Source organism: Pseudorasbora parva, chromosome 14, assembly GCF_024679245.1.
Source record: "Pseudorasbora parva isolate DD20220531a chromosome 14, ASM2467924v1, whole genome shotgun sequence".
Taxonomy (NCBI): Eukaryota; Metazoa; Chordata; class Actinopteri; order Cypriniformes; family Gobionidae; genus Pseudorasbora; species Pseudorasbora parva.
The window spans coordinates 24,026,706-24,047,791 of NC_090185.1; the positions used below are offsets into that span (position 1 = coordinate 24,026,706).

General features: G+C 39.6%; 1 protein-coding gene across 1 annotated transcript in view; it reads right to left on the reverse strand.

Moving 5' to 3' along the window:
- Positions 1 to 21,086, reverse strand: part of ell (elongation factor RNA polymerase II) — a 43,257-nt gene that overhangs the window by 11,196 nt on the left and 10,975 nt on the right. The window contains exon 2 of the mRNA XM_067415973.1: positions 8,602 to 8,646. Coding sequence (XP_067272074.1) covers positions 8,602 to 8,646 — 45 coding nt within the window. The remainder of the gene's footprint in view (positions 1 to 8,601; positions 8,647 to 21,086) is intronic.

Here is a 21,086-nt window from a genome sequence, read left to right on the forward strand (position 1 = left end):
TAATACAAATACAAAAGCCATCCATAGAAACTGTTTGTCCAATTTCTTTGAGAACAAACCTGTGTAACCCATGAGTTTCACTTCAATCAAATGAGTTTTTCTAGATTGACCAAACTGTAAACGTACTTTGATTGCAAGAGTTGCACTTAACCTCCTAAAATAATTAAGGTTTGTGGCCCTCGGGGCCTCCTATAATCTCCTTAATGTGCAACCATACCGAGCAACCTCCGGCTCCAGCAGCCTTCACACAGGTGTCTGAGCAGCACACCTGAGAAGTCTCCCCTGCTCTTCTGTCGTGAGCCAAATTACACCCATCAACTGAGCAGCAGCAGCTGTCAAACACAGATGCAGTGATGAAAAGCATGGGCAGTAATTTTACAGCAGAGACTCGTTTTGTGTGAGTGGCAAACTATGCCTGCCTTGTTCCTACTTGTAGTTTATTTTTTAATTTCTTATTTAAAAAGAGAACTGATCCCATCCACAGAGATACACGAGAACTTGGACATTTGAGATTAAGGAGATTTTCTTTTAATTGCATAAACTCGCCAAACAGCTAAAATATAGCTTTAATACGAGGGAAGAGAGACTTAATAAAAATAAAGGGTTTAAATGCATTTAAATGATAATAATAATAATTAGAAATATAAACATTTTTATAGTATTATTATTAATTAAATAAAATGTTTTAAATATATATTTGCATTTATTATTTGTAGAAGTAATTTAAACTGTGGAATTGTATAATGTAATTTAAAATAAGTGAAATTTATTCATTACTTCAATTTAATGTAAGCTTATTTTGTATAACAATAACCAATTTTAAATATTTTTTTAAAGTACAAGTATATACATTTACCAGTTTTATCAAAATAAATAACTAGTAATAGTAGTTTATATAATTAAAATAATTTTAATTTACACAACTAAATTTTCATGATTAAATCTGTCAATTATTTATTCTATTAAATCTATTAAATACAAAAAGATTATATTTAATAAATGTTTTAATTCGTTTTAAACCATTAAGTAAATTAGTTGACTGTTTTTAGTAATTAGTTGGCGATTATGGATTAGTATATTCAGTATTATACAATTATTTTTATTTTTAAAAAAGTAGACATTTTAGTTATTTAAACATTGTAATTTAAATTAAATTACATATATTTATACACAATATCAATCAATCAATCTACATCGTGCCTGATGAAGAGTTTGATGCTCGAAATGTTGCGCAGTTTATTATTCAATGTTTTTGGAGCTGTAAACTCAGTGTGTGGACATCATCAGACGGCAATGGCGGTTGAAATTATCATAGAAGTCAAAGTGACCTGCAAAAATTGTCAAAGGTGCGGATGGAGCGAGTGGAGATGATTCAGATAACATGTTTAAGGGGCCCAGGCTAAGAAATGGAGGATCCCCGCAGAGGCCCAGTGAACAGTAACGTGACAACGTACGCTGAGCACTGGCTCTGTTTACCCAGGGTTCCTCACACGTGTGTGGCCTGCAGGTGGCTGACTATAAATAACAGCCAGTGTCCGAGGCTCACACAGCCAGCCCGAGGGCTCCCTCGGCTCAACGCTTCACTTCGCTGGCTCACACGCCATTTTTCACACTCCAACATGAGATATTCAACAAGCAAAGACGGCGGGTCCATAAGCTCTGCCACTTACAATCACTCAGTGGTGTCGCTATAAAAGCTGTTGATTTATATTAGCACGGTTACGGCTTTTATTTTGTTGCGTTCCATTATATGCCTTGGCTGAGGCATTGCAGTTTAAGATGCTTTTTAAGAACTACAAATTGCAATTCATAGCTTCCTCGTTCAGAAAACATGACACAGCTGTTAACCTCACTCAAGACGCGCTGCTCCGTCAATGACAGAGGGGGGAAAAACCCACAGAAAAAGAGAGGAAATGCTCTCGAAGGAAGAGCTTGCGTCACAGACCAAAAGCATGACGCACTTCAAAAGTACAAAATCCAATATGATTAACAGTCAGTGCAAGTAACTTTAGTGTGGGGTGGATTACAGAGAAAAAATAAAATGCATAGAAAAACTACAGCCCGAATCCACTGGAGAAACTGATTTAAGAGGCGGCATGAATTTTATTTTTTAGGATTCAGTTGTTCTGGCCTTACTGATAAACTGATCTTTGTTTTATATAAAATGTATATACTGCATAATATCACTGCGCCTGCTGCACCCATGGTATGGCAGCAAAGTTCCTTAAATATTACGCTGGAATTAGAGAATAGTTCTTAGACATGTCGCAACTTTTCATTTTCCGTCAATCCTAGTACATGTAACTATACACTTTATATTAGGTGGCCTTAACTGTACTAACATTTCAATTAATCATTTGATACAATGCACTTATTGTGTACATACATGTTTTTACATTGTACTTACATTTTGAAAATACCTGCAAGTAATTACGTCTGTAATTAATTTCTGTGGTTACATTTGTAATTACACAGTTGGCACTTCCCTTACCCCTAACCCTACCCTTAAACTGACCCACACCACCACACCTGTCCCTAATTCTACCCATATCCCACCTCAATATCAGCAAAAGCGCTTTGTTATACAATTTGAACACAGTAAGTACATAGTACTTAAGGCCACCTAATATAAAGTGGGGCCACATGTAAACAGGAAAATGTTGGCAGTCACTTATTGAGCAGTAGGCTAGATGGAGCCGTTAACCGCCAGTCTTTGTGCTAAGCTAGGCTAGCAGCGGGTGCGTGAGAGTTATGGCACGCATGGAGATGAGAATGGTATTGTTACAACCGGTGTTTTGCACTTGTATTGCCGTGCCGTGTTTTCTTTCTCTCCCTTCCTCTTCTCTATCCTTGCTCTGATAGGTTTACCAGTGATTGGGTGGATGATCGTTATTAGTCATCCAGATGAGGCGTGGATGATAAAAGGACGCCAGCCGCATTCGACGGGGAGCTCATTGTTGGGTCGGCCGCAAAAGGGGTTGAGAGCTCCTGGATCCCTCCTCCGGCCGATGATCAATGTTTAACTGTTTTGATCGATGTTTGGGCATGTAAACAAAACTATCAACAGAGCGTAGGGGTGTCCTGCTATTTATTTTGAAACTTGTTTGGGTTCTGTTTATAATAATATTAATAAATTTTATTTATAATGCACTTTATATTAAACAAAATCTCAAAGTGCTACAGAATAATAAAAAAAACAATCAACAACAATAAATAAATAAGTAAATTAATAAAATAAAATCAATAAAACTGAAAAATAAAATAAAATAAAATAAAGAAGTAACAAGCCAATTAAAAGCTCTGCTAAAAAGGTGGGTTTTAAGACCACGCTTAAAAGCATCTATAGTCTGTGGAGTCCGCAGGTGGTCAGGGAGAGCGTTCCACAGACTGGGGGCTGCAGAGCAGAAGGCCCGATCTCCCATAGTACGGAGATTGGCTGTGGGAGTTTTAAGGCGATACAGCGAAACAGAGCGGAGGTTACGAGTGGCTGTTTGTGTGGTGAGGAGTTCCTTAAGATAGGAGGGAGCATCACCATGGATGCACTGGTGGGTAAGGAGAGAAATCTTGTACTCGATCCTCAACGACACATGAAGCCAGTGGAGTGATTTTAGAATGGGGGTGATGAGGTCATATTTGCGCACCCTCATGAGGATCCTAGCAGCGCTGTTCTGAATACACTGCAGCCTCTGGAGATTTTTGCTAGGGATGCCAATAAGGAGCGCATTGCAGTAGTCCAGCCTGGAGGAGATAAAGGCATGGACAAGCTTCTCCGCATCAGCCAGTGATAGAATGGGACGAAGTTTGGCAATGTTTCTGAGGTGGAAGAAGGAGGTCTTACACAGGTGTTTGATGTGCGCTTCAAAAGTAAGCTGTGATTCCATTCTGACCCCCAGATTGGTGACTGAAGTGGAAAGTGGAATGACCTGATCAGAGAAAGCAATGCTGGTGATAACGGACTTCTGGACCTGAAGTGGAGTGCCGACTAGGATAGCTTCAGTCTTGGAGCTGTTTAGCTGCAGAAAGTTTTGCTTCATCCACGCCTTTATCTCATCCAGGCAAGTGATCAAAAAGTGGATGGTGTGAGGTCAGCAGAGGGAGATGAAATTGTCCTAAAGTAAAGTTGAGTGTCATCAGCATAGCAGTGAAAAGAAATCCCATGCCGGCTGATGAGACGGCCAAGGGGGAGCATGTAGAGTATGAACAGGGTGGGTCCGAGCACAGAGCCTTGAGGGACACCGCAGGTGACATTGTGTGACAGGGATGTAGCTTCTCCTAACGCAACATATTCAGTTCTCCCAGTGAGATAAGAAGAAAACCAGTTGTGGACCGAGTCAGAGAGACCGATGGTGGAATGTAAACGGTGAAGGAGGATGTTATGGTCAACTGTATCGAAAGCTGCAGTTAAGTCCAGGAGGATGAGAAGGGATGGGGAACCAGCATCTGCCGCAACATCTTTATGTTAGGCAGTTAGGTTAGTTAAATGCATTTTCTTTTGCTTCCATTAGGTTTTTTTAGTTTATCTCTTTCTTTTTAGGTTTTTGTTTTGTTTATGTTGGCCTTTGGACCCCCTGACGAGATGCTCGCCCTCTTATGTATGATTACTTAATACATTTATGTACTTATAGTTGGTTGTATGTTTGAGTGATTCATTGTTGGGATTCCAAACTATAACCCATTTTCTTATTATGCCCGGTTAGCGTGTTTGTTTCCTTCTCCTAGATCGCGGGCGTAATATGTATGGACATATCTAACTGGCAGCCCCTCTGCTCCTCTAAGAGGATGCTGCTTTTTCCTGGACAAGAACTTTGCCCTGCTGTTTCTGAAAGGTGTGGATGCACCTGCCTTTTGGACAAAAGGTCAAAATCTGCAGCTGTGCAAATTTCAACCCAACCAATTAAACATTACCAAAGCGAGGCTGATGGGCCTGCAAGACAAACGCATGTTGTGTCGAACATGTGAGACCGTCGTGTCCATCCTTTCTGGTGAGATGCAGCCAAAAAGCATATAAAGGTTTCACATGCTGCCTCTGCCTGCTCATATGCCACAAAAGCTCTGATAATCCAGCAAGCAAGCAGGCAGCCTTGCTCTCATCTCACATGTGACGCTGTGAACCATGGTGGAGTGTGAACATGCAGTTCCTGATGAGTCAGTAAATACACCATGAAGTGATATCCTACTGATGAAATGCTTCTCATGATTTACAGACAGACATCTGGCTGAACCACTATCTCCACCCTATAGAATAGCAAGCCTTTTTGACATGGGTTTCCATGGGCGAGCAGCTGCATCCAAACCTTACATGCAATGCAAAGCGTCAGATGCAGTGGTGTAAAGCACACCACCACTAGACTCTAGAGCAATGGAGACGTGTTCTCTGGAGTGACGAATCACGCTTTCATCTGGAAATCTGATGGATGAGTCTGGGTTTGGCAGTTGCCAGGAGAACGGTACTTGCCTGACTGCCTTGTGCCAAATGTAAAGTTTAGTGGAGGGGGGATTATGGTATGGGGTTGATTTACAGGGTTTGGGATTGGCCCCTTAGTTCCAGTGAAAGGCACTCAATGCTTCAGCATATCAAAACATTTTTGATTTCATGCTCCCAGCTTTGTAGTAAAAACTTAAGGGGCCATCCCAAAAGTTCGCACATGACTGCACACCAGTAGGGCTGGGCGATGTGGCAAAAATAAATAAATCACCCAGCCCTACACACCAGTGCACAAAGCAAGGTCCATAAAGACATGAATGAGCAAGTTGTCATGGATGAACTTGACTAGCCTGCACAGAGTCCTGACCTCAACCCAATAAAACGCCTTGTGAAATAAATTAGAGCGGAGACTGTGAGACAGGCCTTCTCGTCCAACATCAGTGCCTGACCTCACAAATGCGCTTCTAGATGAATGGTCAAAAATTGCCATAAACACACTCCAAAACCTTGTTGAAAGCCCTCCCAGAAGAGTTGAAGCGGTTATAGCTGCAAAGGGTGGGCCAACTCCATATTAAACCCTACAGACTAAAAATGGGATCTCATTACAGTTCATGTGCATGTAAAGTAGGATTCCCAAAACTTTAGCAATATAGCGCATAAATTGAAGTCAGTAGAATAACAGGATTTTGAGAGACTGTGGTGGCTGGACCTCTGTCCCTTTAAGGCTGGATCCGCAGGCTTCGCTCTGAACGGAGCCGTTCTGAGATGCGGAAAACAGTAAAGTGCACTAATGTGCAGTGTGAACAGAATTAAAGGTGGTTGACTGCCCCTTTTTACCCCACAGATCATTCTTTATAGCATGTTAAATTGTGGGTGAGCAAAAAAAAGTACTGTTTTTATGTGCGTCCCTTTAAATACAAATGAGCTGCTGCTCATGGGGCAGAGCTTCAAGAGCTCTCTAGCAGCTCTGATAACCTCATGCAGACAGGGAATGAATAAAGCCTTATGTTCAAACCAGAATCAGACAATGATGGAGAGACTCGAGCAGTGACAACATGTAGAATGCAACAGGTTATTTCTGAATAATTAGTTGAAACATTTAAAATGTAGCTGATGTGAAGTTATTGATCTGATCTTCAAGTCATTGATTAGCATATTCTGTCACGATAATCTTATCCCCTTTGTTGTGTGTTCCCAGGGACAGGGTTTATGTAAATGTCTGGGTTAGGCCCCGATCACAGAACGCGTTTTTGCAGCGTGAGATTTTGGATGACAGAGAGCTTTATGCACACCTCGCATTTTAACTGTTTGCTGCACCTCGTGTTTTTGAAGGAACGCTCCGAGCGCAAAATAAATAAATAACAATCAACTCCGAGCAGAAAAGCGCCCGACGTCATTGCGTTTATTTTCTGCTGTCCAATCAAATGAATTTAGGCGAGCCTTCCGTTGTGTTGACCGTTACCTTGATTTGACTGACAGGACAGCCGATTTGGGGGTTGGCTAAATTAAAAAAAAAAAAAAAAAAAGATGAATAATAAAAAACGCAGCACACTGCTTATTTCTAAATTAAAACACCAACCAAAAAAGGCAGTGCAGTGTGCCTCGCGTTTTCGAACCTGAAAAACGCGCTGTTTGATCGGAGCCTTAGTTATGTCACAAACCCGGGATGAAGCTTGTGTGGTCCCTACCAGCTGTTTGTTGTAGTCCTTAAAAGCAATTTCTTTAAAAGAAAATATCCCTTTGCTTTGAACATCGCAGCTTTGCAGATATTGTTTATGCTCAAACAGACATTACACTAACTAAAGTTAAAAAAGTGAAATTATAAATCAACCACCCCTAAAGTCACAGCCTTTTTCGATTTGATAAAAGGTGAAAGCAATAGTGCTTAAAAATGTAGTTTGTGTGACAGTTACTTTGCCAAAGCAATAACAAAACACAATGTTAAAACCATTTTATTGATACGTTTAAATATATTTCTGTTAATTATGAAACTGGCAGGACAAATTAGACCATAGCCGCCACAGTCTAGTTGAGTACACTTTCTGCGTTTCTCACTCAACGTACAAAAAAATTAAAATAAAATACAATTATGGCTGATACTGATAAGCCAAAAATGTTCTTGTTATAAACGATAACTGATATATGGCAAAGTCTATGGTATTTTGTCTTCATAAAACATTAAACTATATATTTATTAAGGTATGCAAACACGTGTGGTCGAAAAAGAGAGGTATTCTCCCCAAATGTGTACTCGTCGTCTTGGTATTGACCAACATTATGTAAACAAGCAGCCTGTAGATTCTACTAAACTTCTTTTGTGTTCCACAGAAGAAAGTCATATCAGTTTCAAAATAAATGAGGTTGAGTAAAAGACCGATTTGTCGGTTTATTGGCAAAATGTTTGGGAAACATACAGCAATTTAAAGTCAGCAAAAACTGGATGTTGGGTGGCTTGTTTTTTCCCTGCTGGGATTTGATTGGATCTAGAAAAGTGGTCGCCCCAGTCAGCTCGTTGTCAAAGTTCGTAGGACAGTTGGAGAGGATGTTCTACTCAAGCCGTCAAAATTACATCAGAGAAGGAAAGACATTCGAGAGGGGAAGTATGTTTTTAGATTAGCCCAGGGCTTTTAGACAAAAAAAGTTGTGAGTTTACTTGCACAGATGATTTGTTCACCACAAGACTAGTATTGTGCATTAAAGTAAATAGGGGTCCGTTTTGATGTCATGTCATCTGAAATCAGTGCAATGCAGACAAACCACATTTTTCAGCATGAGATGTAGATAAACATTTATTGGACCAGGTCTGGGTTGAGTTGGAGAGCATGAAAAAACAAAACTAGGTGTACAAAATTCACATAATATCAGCACAGGAGGATCTATTTGCTAACCGGTGAAGAGTCAAGATCCACCCCAAAGGCCAGTCCATGACATAGCATGGATTAACTGTTGATTTTGTAACAGTGAGCAGAGGATATTGTGGTTAGTGTGATGTGATGACTTCCTGCGACACAGTCATGAAACTGCTTTCGTATTACCTACACAACCAGGATACTTCACAGTAACCGGGGAGTCCCAGGTTCACACAAGGTCTGTGGCTCAATGATGGAAAATGACAATTAATGATTTAAGTGGTTTATGGCTGCAAACAAAAGGTTTTAAAGAAATTGCACACTCACCCCTTGGTTTCCTGTGAATCCTATTAGTGGTTTAGCAGTCAGGCCCTGAAAAACAAACAAGACATATTAATAATGTGAGAAACCCAAGTCAAACATAAATAAGTGAGTACATTTAATGCATACAGTACTAAAATAATACACTTTTATTTATCTAAATGGGGCCTGGTTTTGAAGCAAAAATGCATTACACTGACTGGAATTTCTATTAGTCAAAGCACAGTTTAAAATGGAATTCAAGATGGAATTAAACACCAACACAAAGACTGTTTGATCAACACTAGAAAAGCCCTACAAGTGCTACAAAATACACTACCAAAACCACATCTGGTAATTCAGATTTCAAATACAGGACGTGTAAGTGCAATAAGAGGACACTTTACAAGTAATTCCTCACTTGAGCCATGTGGTCAGTTTCCCAATATAAAGAGCTTTAGCTCAGGCTAGAGCAGTTTCAGCAGGCATTCAAAACACCGGTGTATGTGCCAAAAAAAAAAAAAGGTTGACAGATCAGACCTGTGGCACTTATGTACGGGAGTGAACTACATTGGCTGCATGTCCTCGAGTAGCGCAAATTATTTGAATATGAAGGGTTCAGCTCCGGCCATCATTGTCTAAAGCAATCATGCCACCTACAACACACTTCATAATAAATAACGCATCTTTCATAGACAAGTATTCATCGACATCAAAGCAATTTTAGTAATCATTTTGGGCTGACGGATCAATCGGAGCATGAGCCACTTATTACTCAATCAGCCAATCAGATTGTCTGAATCTCAAACAAGCTGTGTTGGTGCTAATTAGCGAGGTAGATAAGCTAGAAATGTCTGGCTGGGTAATTTAGACTGAAATTTTTTTTTTTACACGCGCAACACCAGCATCTGAGATCTCGTCTGGTTAGTTGCACCAGTCACTGAGGGCTTGTTTCTTGGAACCAAGTGTTTCTCAAACCACTGAGGGTAAACAAAAACATGTCGCACTTCCTTCCTCACAATGCCGTTGACGGGAAAAAAAGGGAAACTAAAGAAAAGTGGAAGATTATACCAGTCTAGAGAACTAGAGGTGTTTTGAAGTGATAGTAAAGATGTTAGGATGACAAAATCAGGCAGCCAATCAGATTCTACCTGATTCCAAATGCGTTTACAGTATGTTTGTGCAAATCATTTTATGACAGGATACTTTGTGAATGAGGGTCAATATACAAAGTAAGTTTTGCTAAAAGTTAGTTCTCTAGGTTGGATCTATACCAGCTCTTGATAATACTCTCAATAAACATCATAAAACGCTTCAGTAAAGTTATGGCCATCATTCGGACGGGTCCGCTGCAACAGGCTTAAACAAATAGTGGATAAAAGCAAAATGACAACAACACTAATTAGGGGTGACCCCTAATAGTCGAAGAGTCGATGCATCGATATGCAGGACCAGATTCGACCATTGATCTCATGGTCGAATATTCGCGGGTGTTAAGAAACGAGGATCATACCATTTCAGGCAATATGGGGGTGCTCAATATTAGTGTTATAAAGACGTGTCTGAGCGATCGCCCCTTTAAGGGCACTGAGCTTCGCACCAGACGCGCCGTGCCTTAAAAATTCGAACACATACACCGACGGCGGCATTCGACGCCTTTCCGCAGCGATTAAATGTATATTTCCCTCAAATCGTGAATGTACTGATTTCACCCTGTGCTACAAGATACACTCATCATTCAGCTCTTCAGTCAGAAGTCGATTCAAAATTGAGCTCACGCGTGTATATAATGTTCACGTCTGCCTGATGAGAGATAGCCTACCTGAGACACGGCGCTGAGCTTCAGTCCAGTGTGCGACCCCCTTTAGAAAGTGTTCTTTTCCTCTCTAGGCAGGTATTTTTTTAAGGTTTATTCATCAAAATGTTCTTTTATATATTTGTGTGATGTTCTGTGTTTCGATCGCGGCTTTAAAATGTTATAACGGTTAATTTACGAATGTGTAGTGTATAGTTTTGATCACTCTTTTAAAAGTGGTGGCTGTGTGCCGTGTGTAAAGTAAAATAAAAATAGTCTTAATCTCCTGCTGATTAGTGTCCTGCCCTTTCCAACTCGTTTATACCGTTTATTTTTTTCCGGTCTATGGTTTACACCCACATAGATGATTCGACGATCGGTCGACCATAGAGAGATTAGAAAATTCTGATTCGAATGTGTAAATCCTTAGTCGGGTACAACCCTAACACTAATAAACTATACCTGTTTTGACAACATGCAGCATATTTTCTCTGGCTCTGGAAGCATTACGAGCTTGTAAGCGGTTTCTGACATTTTCATGTGTGAGAGATCCGGACACAAGAATGAGCACTTGAAGCTCCACCCTCTTCTAGAAAGGGTGCCGGGTGCAGCAGCTCATTTAAAGGGACACAGTAAAACAGCGCTTTTGCTCACCCCCAAAAGTGGCAATTTTAACATGCTACAAAAATAATAATTCAAAATTCAAGGCAGCATTTAAAAACAGGCAATATAAAAATCACCAGACATGCAATAAGTGTGCTTGCTTGTTTTTGCTTGACATACAAAGTTCACTTCAAGAATGACCAAACTGCTGACATGATCTTATCGCTACAGATATTGCAGTTGCATCATGTTATCATATCGGCATCCTTTTTTAATATTGACAGATGCCGATTTTTATATTAAGTGTTTATCTTCCGATTCCGATGTTGAACCACTAACATTGCGAATTCCTAAATGAAATTAAACAAACTTTGACAAAAAGCGGTGCAAACAGAGTTTTACTCTTTAATAAATTAACTTTAAGGAATAATAAAAAAGTGAGTTTAGTTTAATGTTTTGGTTATTTTTACATTTTAAAAAAGCATCTCTACCTTGAGCTTTTTATATAGTTAACTTAAATAAGTTTAGAACACGGCGTCATGCCGGAGACACTGCAAAAGAAGTTAATGGTTAATCAAAATCACTGTCACGCAACCATATACACAAGTGCTACAGGGGTGGAATTATGAAATAAATGTGAAATAAAGATGTCCCTCTAGAGCATGTTTACTTCAAAAAACAATGGAAAACAGTGAAATAGAAAAAAATAAGTGTCCCTTAACCCTGCAGTTTTCCACAAAAATGAAAACTCAATGGCTTAATGTTTGAAATGAAGAACCAGCTAAAGTCATTCGAAGGAATAAAATATTTAAATAAAAAAAAAAAAAAATCACAGGCCGGAAAGATGCACAGATGCAAAACTGGTCACGATTCTCAACCCATCCGAGCTGAAATCATGAGACTGCAGTAGCATGTTATCATGGCTCATTTCATTCAGTTCGGCAAATTGTACAGATGCACTGAAGCACTGTGCTCGGCCCATGGGGTTCTGGCTCACATCAGGAAATGAATAAATCATCCTTTTGATTCCATCTGTGACTGAGATGCACGTGTAATGGAGACATTACACTGCAGGCACAGGGCTGTGTATGGCAAAATCCAATGCAATAGTAATTACCGGCATCTATAGAAGTCAGGACACAGGAAAAAAATGAGCTTAATGTATATTCTATATGTACAATGTCCAGTTGTATGCATGTAATACTTCATTTCCGATTCATATGAACTGCAACAAAGGATAATTAGACTCGGTTGTGAAGGCTGAAGGATTTATTACTTTAGGGCTCAACAATAAGGATGATCGCACTGCCTGGGGCCAGTGAGAGAGCATTTCTCTCAGTCAGGTCAGTTGATGGCAGGCCAAAAATGAAATATGGCATCTACTCTGAATAAGATCCATTATAAACAGATCAGTAATGATTCCCAGAAAGCGTTTATGAAGTGTAGAACTGGCATAGCAAGTTTGAACACATTATTTGCAGAATCTCAATTTCATTTATAATTATGTTTGTAATTAACTGTAATAAAATAAGGGGTCAGGGAAATGGCAAAAAAATGTTGGCAGGACATGTGAAGAGCTGAACTACAGAAAGAAAGAAAATAAATCCTTATTGTTCAGGCTCGTTTCCTTGTTCGAAAGAAAAATGTAAGAGATAAACATGATGATCAGATCTCAAAAGCTTTATAAATACAGGCATCACCCCGACTCGGTCCCTCTCAACAGACCTAAAAAGAGTGCAACCCTCAGCCTGTTCATTTGAATGGGCTGCTGACATGTCACTATTCACTGGGACACGAGCCCAGAACGTTCCACAGAGCTAACCTTGGGACAGAGGGTGGCTCCGGACCAAAACTCACAGTCGGAACCCCAGCGGATCGCACAACATGGATCTAGGCGGAGCACTGGCACTAATTTTGGACAATGCTAGATATGCACAGATATGGAAATGTTGACCTCATGAATGGATTATTAGTGATATGATGACCAGTATGATATAAACATAAAGTGGTTCAGAAAGCACACCATGCCTCAAAACAGCAAAATGAATGAAAAACTTTGTATTGTTGTTTATAATGAGCACCATTTTCAGATAAGATATATGACCTTTAATCCGCAATATGCAAGTAACATCGTAGTGAGGAGTGAAATGGTTTACAGCTATTTTAGTTTAACCATAAAAAAAAGAAAGAAAAAGGTCAAAATGATCCTCAACACAAAGTGCAGTGGTCTCATGACAGCCTGACATTTCAGAGTCATATTTGGCACTAATTCTGGTTTACCAGGCCCTAGTTTCAGCATTGAAAAATGTAGAATCAGCATTCCTTAAATATCCATGACACAGTGGCTGACCTCCACGTGAATCCAGTCACAATCTAGTCCATCTACTGCAGTCAGGTTGAGCAACAAGGTTTGCGATCAATGCTGTGAGGAATGTCTCATCAAATGGACAAAAAAAAAAAAAAAAAAAAAAAAAACCTTAAAGGGGGGGGTGAAACACTCAGTTTCAGTCAATCTTAAGCACCTATAGAGTAGTATTGCATCCTTCATATCTCCGAAAAGTCTTTAGTATTATCATATTTATAAAAGAAATATAGGCTGTACCGAGTCTTTCCGGAAAAAAACGAGCGCCTGGAGGCGTATTGTGTGGGCGGAGCTAAAGAATGACAAGCGCGCAAAGCGGTGACGTCCTCAAGCGTGGAGAAACCCATCTATCTCAGCTAATACAGATAATGATCCACAATCAAATCTGAGGGAGAAATAAATTGAACAGGAGAAACGGCAACATCAGGACGTCCGTCTCTGTGGTATGTAAGTTACTGTATTTAATGGCCTCTCCACATTTCTGTGTGTTTACTCGCAGTGTATGAGGACATGATTCGGTTTATGGACTATTGTATGCGACTAGACCTTAGAAGTAGCAAGCAAAACGGTTTTGCACGTCAGAATACTGTAACGTCATACAGAGAACAACAATGGAGTAACCGTTAGCACATTTGAATGACGAAGCACGCGATCGTGTCGTTTACTGATGTTTACTCATGTGTCTGTAGCCAAAAGTAGAGACATTTGAAGCAGTTTAAGTTAACTCACCGGCTGCTTCCAAAGCAGGACCGAAGCTTTATCGCTGGGACCGCTCCGTCAGAAACACACTTCTTTGGTATGATTTGGTGAAGTCCTGACAGCAGTGACTGTGGAGATCCACTTTGAGACGCAACTGAAACGATGTTGTGAAGCTTCCCGTCATTTCTGCGTTCAAATTGGTTCAAATGCAGCGCTGCCTTCCCGGAATGCTGTGCTGAAGCGTTGAAGTCGCTCGACGTCACCCATAGGAATATAGAGAAGCGCGGCGCCACATAAGTGTTCACGGACGACTGGATCTGCATCTGAGAGACTGTTTACGGTGTGCTCTAGTCACGCGCGCGCACCCTACCGGGAGAAGAGCCCGTACAGCCCATACAAGGACCTTCCGCTCTTATTAACGTCAAGTAGACCCATACTCGAAAAAAACTCGCCGAAACTTGTGAGAAACCGGAAGGAGTATTTTTAACACAGAAATACTCCATCAAACGTCCCACATTAGTTTTTGAAACTTTGTCTATGTTTAGTATGGGATTCCAAGTCTTTAACAGTGTAAAAAGCTCAGTATGCATGAAACAGCATTTCACCCCCCTTTAACTGGTTTGGTCTGAATTCATGTTATTGGAATGTCGTCATGGCCATGTGTCATTATAAACACATTAGTAAAGTCAGGCTCTTAAAGGGACAGTTCACACAAAGATGAAAATTGTGTCATTACAGTTCCTCTCTCAAAACCCAGGCCATCCTTAAAAATATTTTGGTTTGCAGTAACAGTAAAAAAAAATAAAAAAAGGGTCGGTAGGTAGGTCTATATTTTTTTTTCCAAATTTTAATACAAAAAAAAAGTACATTTTTGGTGATGGTGATTACGTAGGTATGAATTTAAACAAATTGGCATATCGTGACATCACTGACTGGGTGTTCAAGCCGTGCAGGCTAATTGCAGGCTATATAGACCACAAACAAATTGAAATATTTGTCAAAAACATGTTTATTGAATAAATTTCCGGTGCATTCTTAAAGAAAAGTGTCCAACCACCAGCTAGCTGTCATTGACTCAAAGCTGTCAACCCTCCCTTTTTTTCCAGGTATTTTAGCTCTTTTCCCGCTGTCTTCCCGTTTTAGTATTTTCCCGTGATAGGTTTCTTATTTTTACGCTCGATTGTGTAAAAAGGGGTCGTTTTACGCTCGATTGTGAACACGCAACTATCTGTGTCTGTCTCTGAAGTGGCTTCCACTTCTTGCCAGACCAACGCATCTGGTGATACAGACTAGTGCATTTGAATATATCAAAAGCAAAAAGTTGTTTTTATGAATTCAATTAATTAAGTCTATAACCAGCTATTTAATCAAGAGCAGTGAGTGAGTCCTTATCTTTTGTTTGACAGAGAGCAGTAAAGGCTACTGCCCCTTTAAGACCTAATACAGAGATATGCATCGTCTTTCTCAACTGTATAAAGTTCTCTTAAGGCATATACAGACTGTCTGATGGATACTCATCAAGATCGACATGTTGACATACTTTTTGTGTGAGTTTATCCGTTCAAACGCAAGACTTGAAAGAACTCAATATTTGCGCGCTGTGAGACGTGCGCGCGCTGCGCAAAGAGACAGATCTTCTCTCACTGCAGAGTTCTCATTCGCGTCTTCTGGCGAATATACTGAGTGATGATGCCGAAAATGACTGGTCATACGGCAGCACTCGCATGCATTGAACACAGTTTACAAAGATAGACCGTTTTGCCCACGTTTTCTTTTATTATCGCTGTTGTAGTGTACGTGTATCCATCGACAGAACCATACATAAAGCATTATTTTTCAAGTTACAACCAGTCCCGCCGCTCCCACCACGCGCTGGGGTTGAGCAGAACATACGCTACCCATAGCAAAGCGTTATGACAACGACATTTCAGACTGACAGAGACAAGATAAACGGCTTTTCCACCATTTGTTACTGTTTTGTACACGTTGTTATATTAATTATAATTCAAAATCTATTTTAATCGCCACAATATAGTAATGATAAATGTTGAGGGGGCACTTTTGATTCATTTTCAAAAAGGACAGGGGCTCAAAGCCCTCCCCTCTGCAGTGCACTTGCCTGGTGTGTGTAACGTGTCCATGGTCCTCCTGACTCCTATCACACAATGCGGCGAAATCTCCGACAGGGCTTTAAAACGTTACAGTGAATGAGAGTATGAGCCGAGCCGAAACCATGGCCGAAACGAACGCACGTGCTGGCCATAGTGTGACATCCGTTAACCATAGTGTAAACATAGTAGGGGTGTAAGAAAATATCGATACACGTGAATATCGCGATATCATGTTTGGCGATACTGTATCGATTCTCAAAAACGCTGTATCGATATTTATATATTTATTTATTTACATCCAAGATTCGTGGCTTTGTGTTCGGTTTAAACCACAGACTGTATAACACCCAACCGCTAGATGGCAGTGTTATCTCAGAACGTATAACGGACGCGGACCCGGAGAAGCGCAAGGTGAAAGTGCGCGCATCACTAGTGTTTACATTAGCAAACCCAGCTCTCAAGACGATAGCATTATTCCGCTCCTGCAGTATACAGAGCTGAAGTGTGGACTCATGTTGGCTTCAGCTAAAAAGAAGCCACTAAGGAAATCGACAAGAATCATTTTGTTTGCAAAATAGGCCAAGCTATAATCTAATACTCGGGAAACACATTGAAACCGAGAGCTCGCTTAACATCCTGATGTCACCCGCGCTGCTGAGAAGTGTTTCGATAGAATGTCCTGCACGCTTTCATCTCAGTAACAAAATAAACACACACCAAAACTGACAGCGGTGGCAGGAGAACGAAAGATAATAGCGATGTGGATATGGATGCACCAGCTCTGCAGCTCAGTAACGTTACTTGAAACAGCACTTTATACAATAGACTGCTTTATATAAAACAGCTTTAGGGTCCGATCACACAGAACGCGTTTTTCAGGTTCGAAAACGCGAGGCGCACTGCACTCCCTTTTTTGGTCGGCGTTTTCTCATTCAAAAATGAGCAGTGCGCTTTAATGTTTCTAGGCAACCCCCGAATCACCTGTACTGTCAGTCAAATCAATGTAATGGTCAACACAACGGAAGGCCCGTCTCTTCATTCATTCGATTGGACAACAGAACATAAGCGCGATGATGTTGGGCGCTTTTCCGCTCAGAGTTGACTTTTTTTCAACTTCATGCGGTCGGAGCGCTCCTTCAAAAAACGCGAGGCGCAGCAAGCGGTTTAAACGCGAGGCGCCCAGGGCGCATAAGCAGCGCGCATAACGCTCTCTGCCAACCGAAATCCATTCAAAAGGCGTTCTGTGTGATCGGGGCTACTGTGTTAAATATAAAACAAACAGTCATTCAGTCATGAAATGGACTGCACTTTCTGTTGTTAAATAGCCACTGCTATACTGTGAACCTTTAAAACATTTACACAAAGAATCCTGCAGTCCCTTTACATTTCCCTCAACTTAGATTGCAGATTGCATATGATTTAGTGATATAAATTATACTGTATTAATTAAATAAAATACTTTGTCTTGTGTTTTAGGCTTATGGTTGTGTTCTTTATTCTTTTAAATTATAAAAAACAAAAACACACAAAAAAGAAATATCGCAATATATTGCCTCTCTTACAATATCGCAATATATCGTATCGTAACCCCTGTATCGTGATACGTATTGTATCGCCAGAGTCTTGGCAATACACAGCCCTAAAACATAGATGACGTCACGGGTTTTTCTATAAACGAAAGAACGTAGCCTTCGTTTGTATGGCCCAGGCAATTTATACATTTATAATACTTACTAAAATATAATTCATATTATTTTATTACTGTTGTATTAGTTGTTTGAAAAGTAAAAAAAGAAATTGGTCGGTCTTAAAGCCAATTTACAACCGGCAAGTCGGTCGGACTAAAAGGAAAAAAAAATAAAAAATTGAGTCGGCCCTAAATTGACAGGGTCGGTCGGGTTACGGCAAACAAGAATATTTTTAAGGATGGCCCCATAGAAGATACTAAAGAATTCATTAAAAAGCCCATCTCACTACAGTGGTTCTACAATAATTTTCTTAAGCGACGAGAATAGTTTTTGCGCGCAAAAAACCCTGAATGACTTGTATAGTAGGGATGGCTCGATAACCACAATTTTGGCTTCGGTACGGTACCACAAACTAATACCGAAGTACCGATATTAAATCGATACCACACGGTCTGATATTAGCGCGGGTATATTGCACAAGAATGAGTACAATTATGTAAGTTTTGAGTTTATAAAGTGGAAAATCACCACAAATGTTTATTAGTAAATTAATCAGCAAAGCTTATCACATCAAATCAGTCATTTGAAAACTTTCTTGTGAGAAATAATTGCAGCAAAAATCTCTCAAAATGAGCAAATTGGTTCTGGGTTTTAAAAGACATCTCACCTACACTAAAGCAATCTGCATAATCCGATTCAACATTTCACGTTCATCTCGGGATGGATAACGGAAATAATTTGAACATGCAAGAGATTTTATAGCATTTCGTAATAACAGTTACAGGAGATATGAGCTCATAACAACGACACACACACTCCTGTAACGTAGAGCTCGCACATTACAAATTAAATTTCCTTAAACAGTCAAATACACAGAATTATGTAAAAATGTCCGTCTTAAGTGAGTATTCACATAAACACAGTCGGCTGTGTCTAACACGAATGTAAATAGCGCAATAGTACGCATGCAAATATTAAGAGATCTAAATGTCATTGGTTGAAACGAAAGCTGGAGATTGTGATATTCGATCTTATGTTAGGCTATGTATGTGCGTTGATCAGTGTAAAAAGAAAATAAACGTCTAACGTTAAATGAGATGGTTTGATTCACTAACCTGTCGATCTCTTCAGAAGTCAGGATAGTGACAGATGCTTCTTCATCAGTTTTATAAGCAAAGTATTTACAAATTCCACTTCTACTCCTCTCTTTATTAATTCGTTTTGGGCATCTTGAGTGAGTTTGGGTAGCGCGCTGCCATCTAGCGGTGAACTTCGGAACAGCAGCATATACCGAAATGTGCAAAATCGTGATATCGTACGGTTTGAAATAAAATATATACCGGTATTTTACCAGTACCGGTATACCGCGCATCCCTATTGTATAGTGATGGGCCGATTTCAAAACACTGCTTCCTGAAGCTTTGGCGCATTATGAAACCGCGTATCGATTCATGATTCGGATCACCAAAGTCATGTGATTTCAGCAATTTGACAAATTTATGAATTGATACGATAATTCATAATTCTCCAAAGCTTCAGAAAGATGTGCTTCTAAATCGGCCCATCACTATACAAGTCATTATTTAGATTTTTTTGCTCACAAAAACTAATTCTCGTCGCTTCATAAAATTATTTTAGAGCCACTGTAGTGAGATGTGCTTTGTAACGACGTTTTTAGTGTCTTTTATGGGTCTTGAGAGAAGAAATGACATTGGTGTCAATGGAGGCCTTTCTGAGCCATCAAATTTCAACAAAAATAACTATTTGGGTTCCGAATATGAACAGAAGTCTTACGGTTTTCGAATGACATTAGGGTAAGTAATTAATGACAATTTTTGGGTGAACTAACCCTTTAAAATGTTACAAAGCGACAAGAATACTTTTACACAAAAAAAAAAAAAAAAAAAGTTTTTAAAATAAACAACAAATTATTCTCGCCTGTGTCAGTCTCCTACGACGTAGTAAACACAGCAGCTTGTTCAAGTTATGTAAGAATGCCGGCTCTGTATTGGCCAACACGTGCACGTGAGCACCACAACATGCGTTTGATGCTGACACAGGAGCTGGCCAATACAAAGTCGGCATTCTGACGTAGAACCCATAAACGCTGGGCCTTGGAATTAAATTTCTGTCTTTGGAGGGGTCAGCGAGCTCTCGGATGTCATCAAAAAGATCTTCATTTGTGTTCTTAAGATGAACGAATGTCTTACGGGTTTTTAATGACAAGAAGGTGAGTAGCTCCTGTGAAAAAGTACCATGCGCCAAAGTTACTAAAAAAAAACTTTAAAAAAAAAACTAAATAAGTACTTGTAAATACTTAATCCTAAAGTGTGTAATTTTGCTACTTTTCTTAGCAAAATAAGTAAAGGAGGTTACTCCTTACAGTAAATCTGTTGTAGGATTGCAAGATTTCCTGCTACAACTAGCAAAGACAATATATGGATGAGCAAACTTAAATGAACATTAATACAACTCATAAAACACTGAACCAAAAAGATGAATAAACAGCAGAATTTTAATTAATGACACGCTCAAGAAAGTAAAGTGACACAGAGACTTTAGTGAACTCTAATGAGCAATGAATCAGCAAAACTATGTTTGGACTACCCAATTAAAATAAGTTAACTTAGCAAAGTGATTCACAAACTGATTAATGAAATGATTCAGATTTCCCAAAGCCATCTGTCTGAAATTCTCATTACTGGAAAAGCTACATTTAAATAGTTAGTTAAAAGTTAGGTTGCTACTTAGTTACTAGTAATAATTCTTAAAATAAGTTCCCCCACCCGTAATCATTTACTTACCCTCATGTCTTTCAAAAACTAAAAAAAACTAAAGTCATTTATAACAATGTCCAAGCTGCTCTTCTCCCCTTATAAAAGAAAGTTTAATGATGGCTACAGCGACTGCAAAGAAAGCGCAGAATAAGACCACTTTGATAGTTCCTTTCTGGATCTTCATAGCCCATTACCTTGGTAGTCGCCATTGACCTTGTATGTTTTGATTATTTCATTTATTAAACAAATTACATTTAAGTCACACTACATGAGGGTGAGTAAATTTCATTTGAGGAAAACTATTCCTGCAAACTTGTAGCACCAGGCCTGGAATCAGTCAAATAAGGCTATCACTTGAGCGACAACAAAACAAATTGATGGCAGTCACCTGTGGTACTACAAAAAAAAAAAAAAAAAAAAGTGCAAACGCTGCAGTTTGCCCTTCCCCTCTAGTGTCACTCAAGTCATTACGTTGGT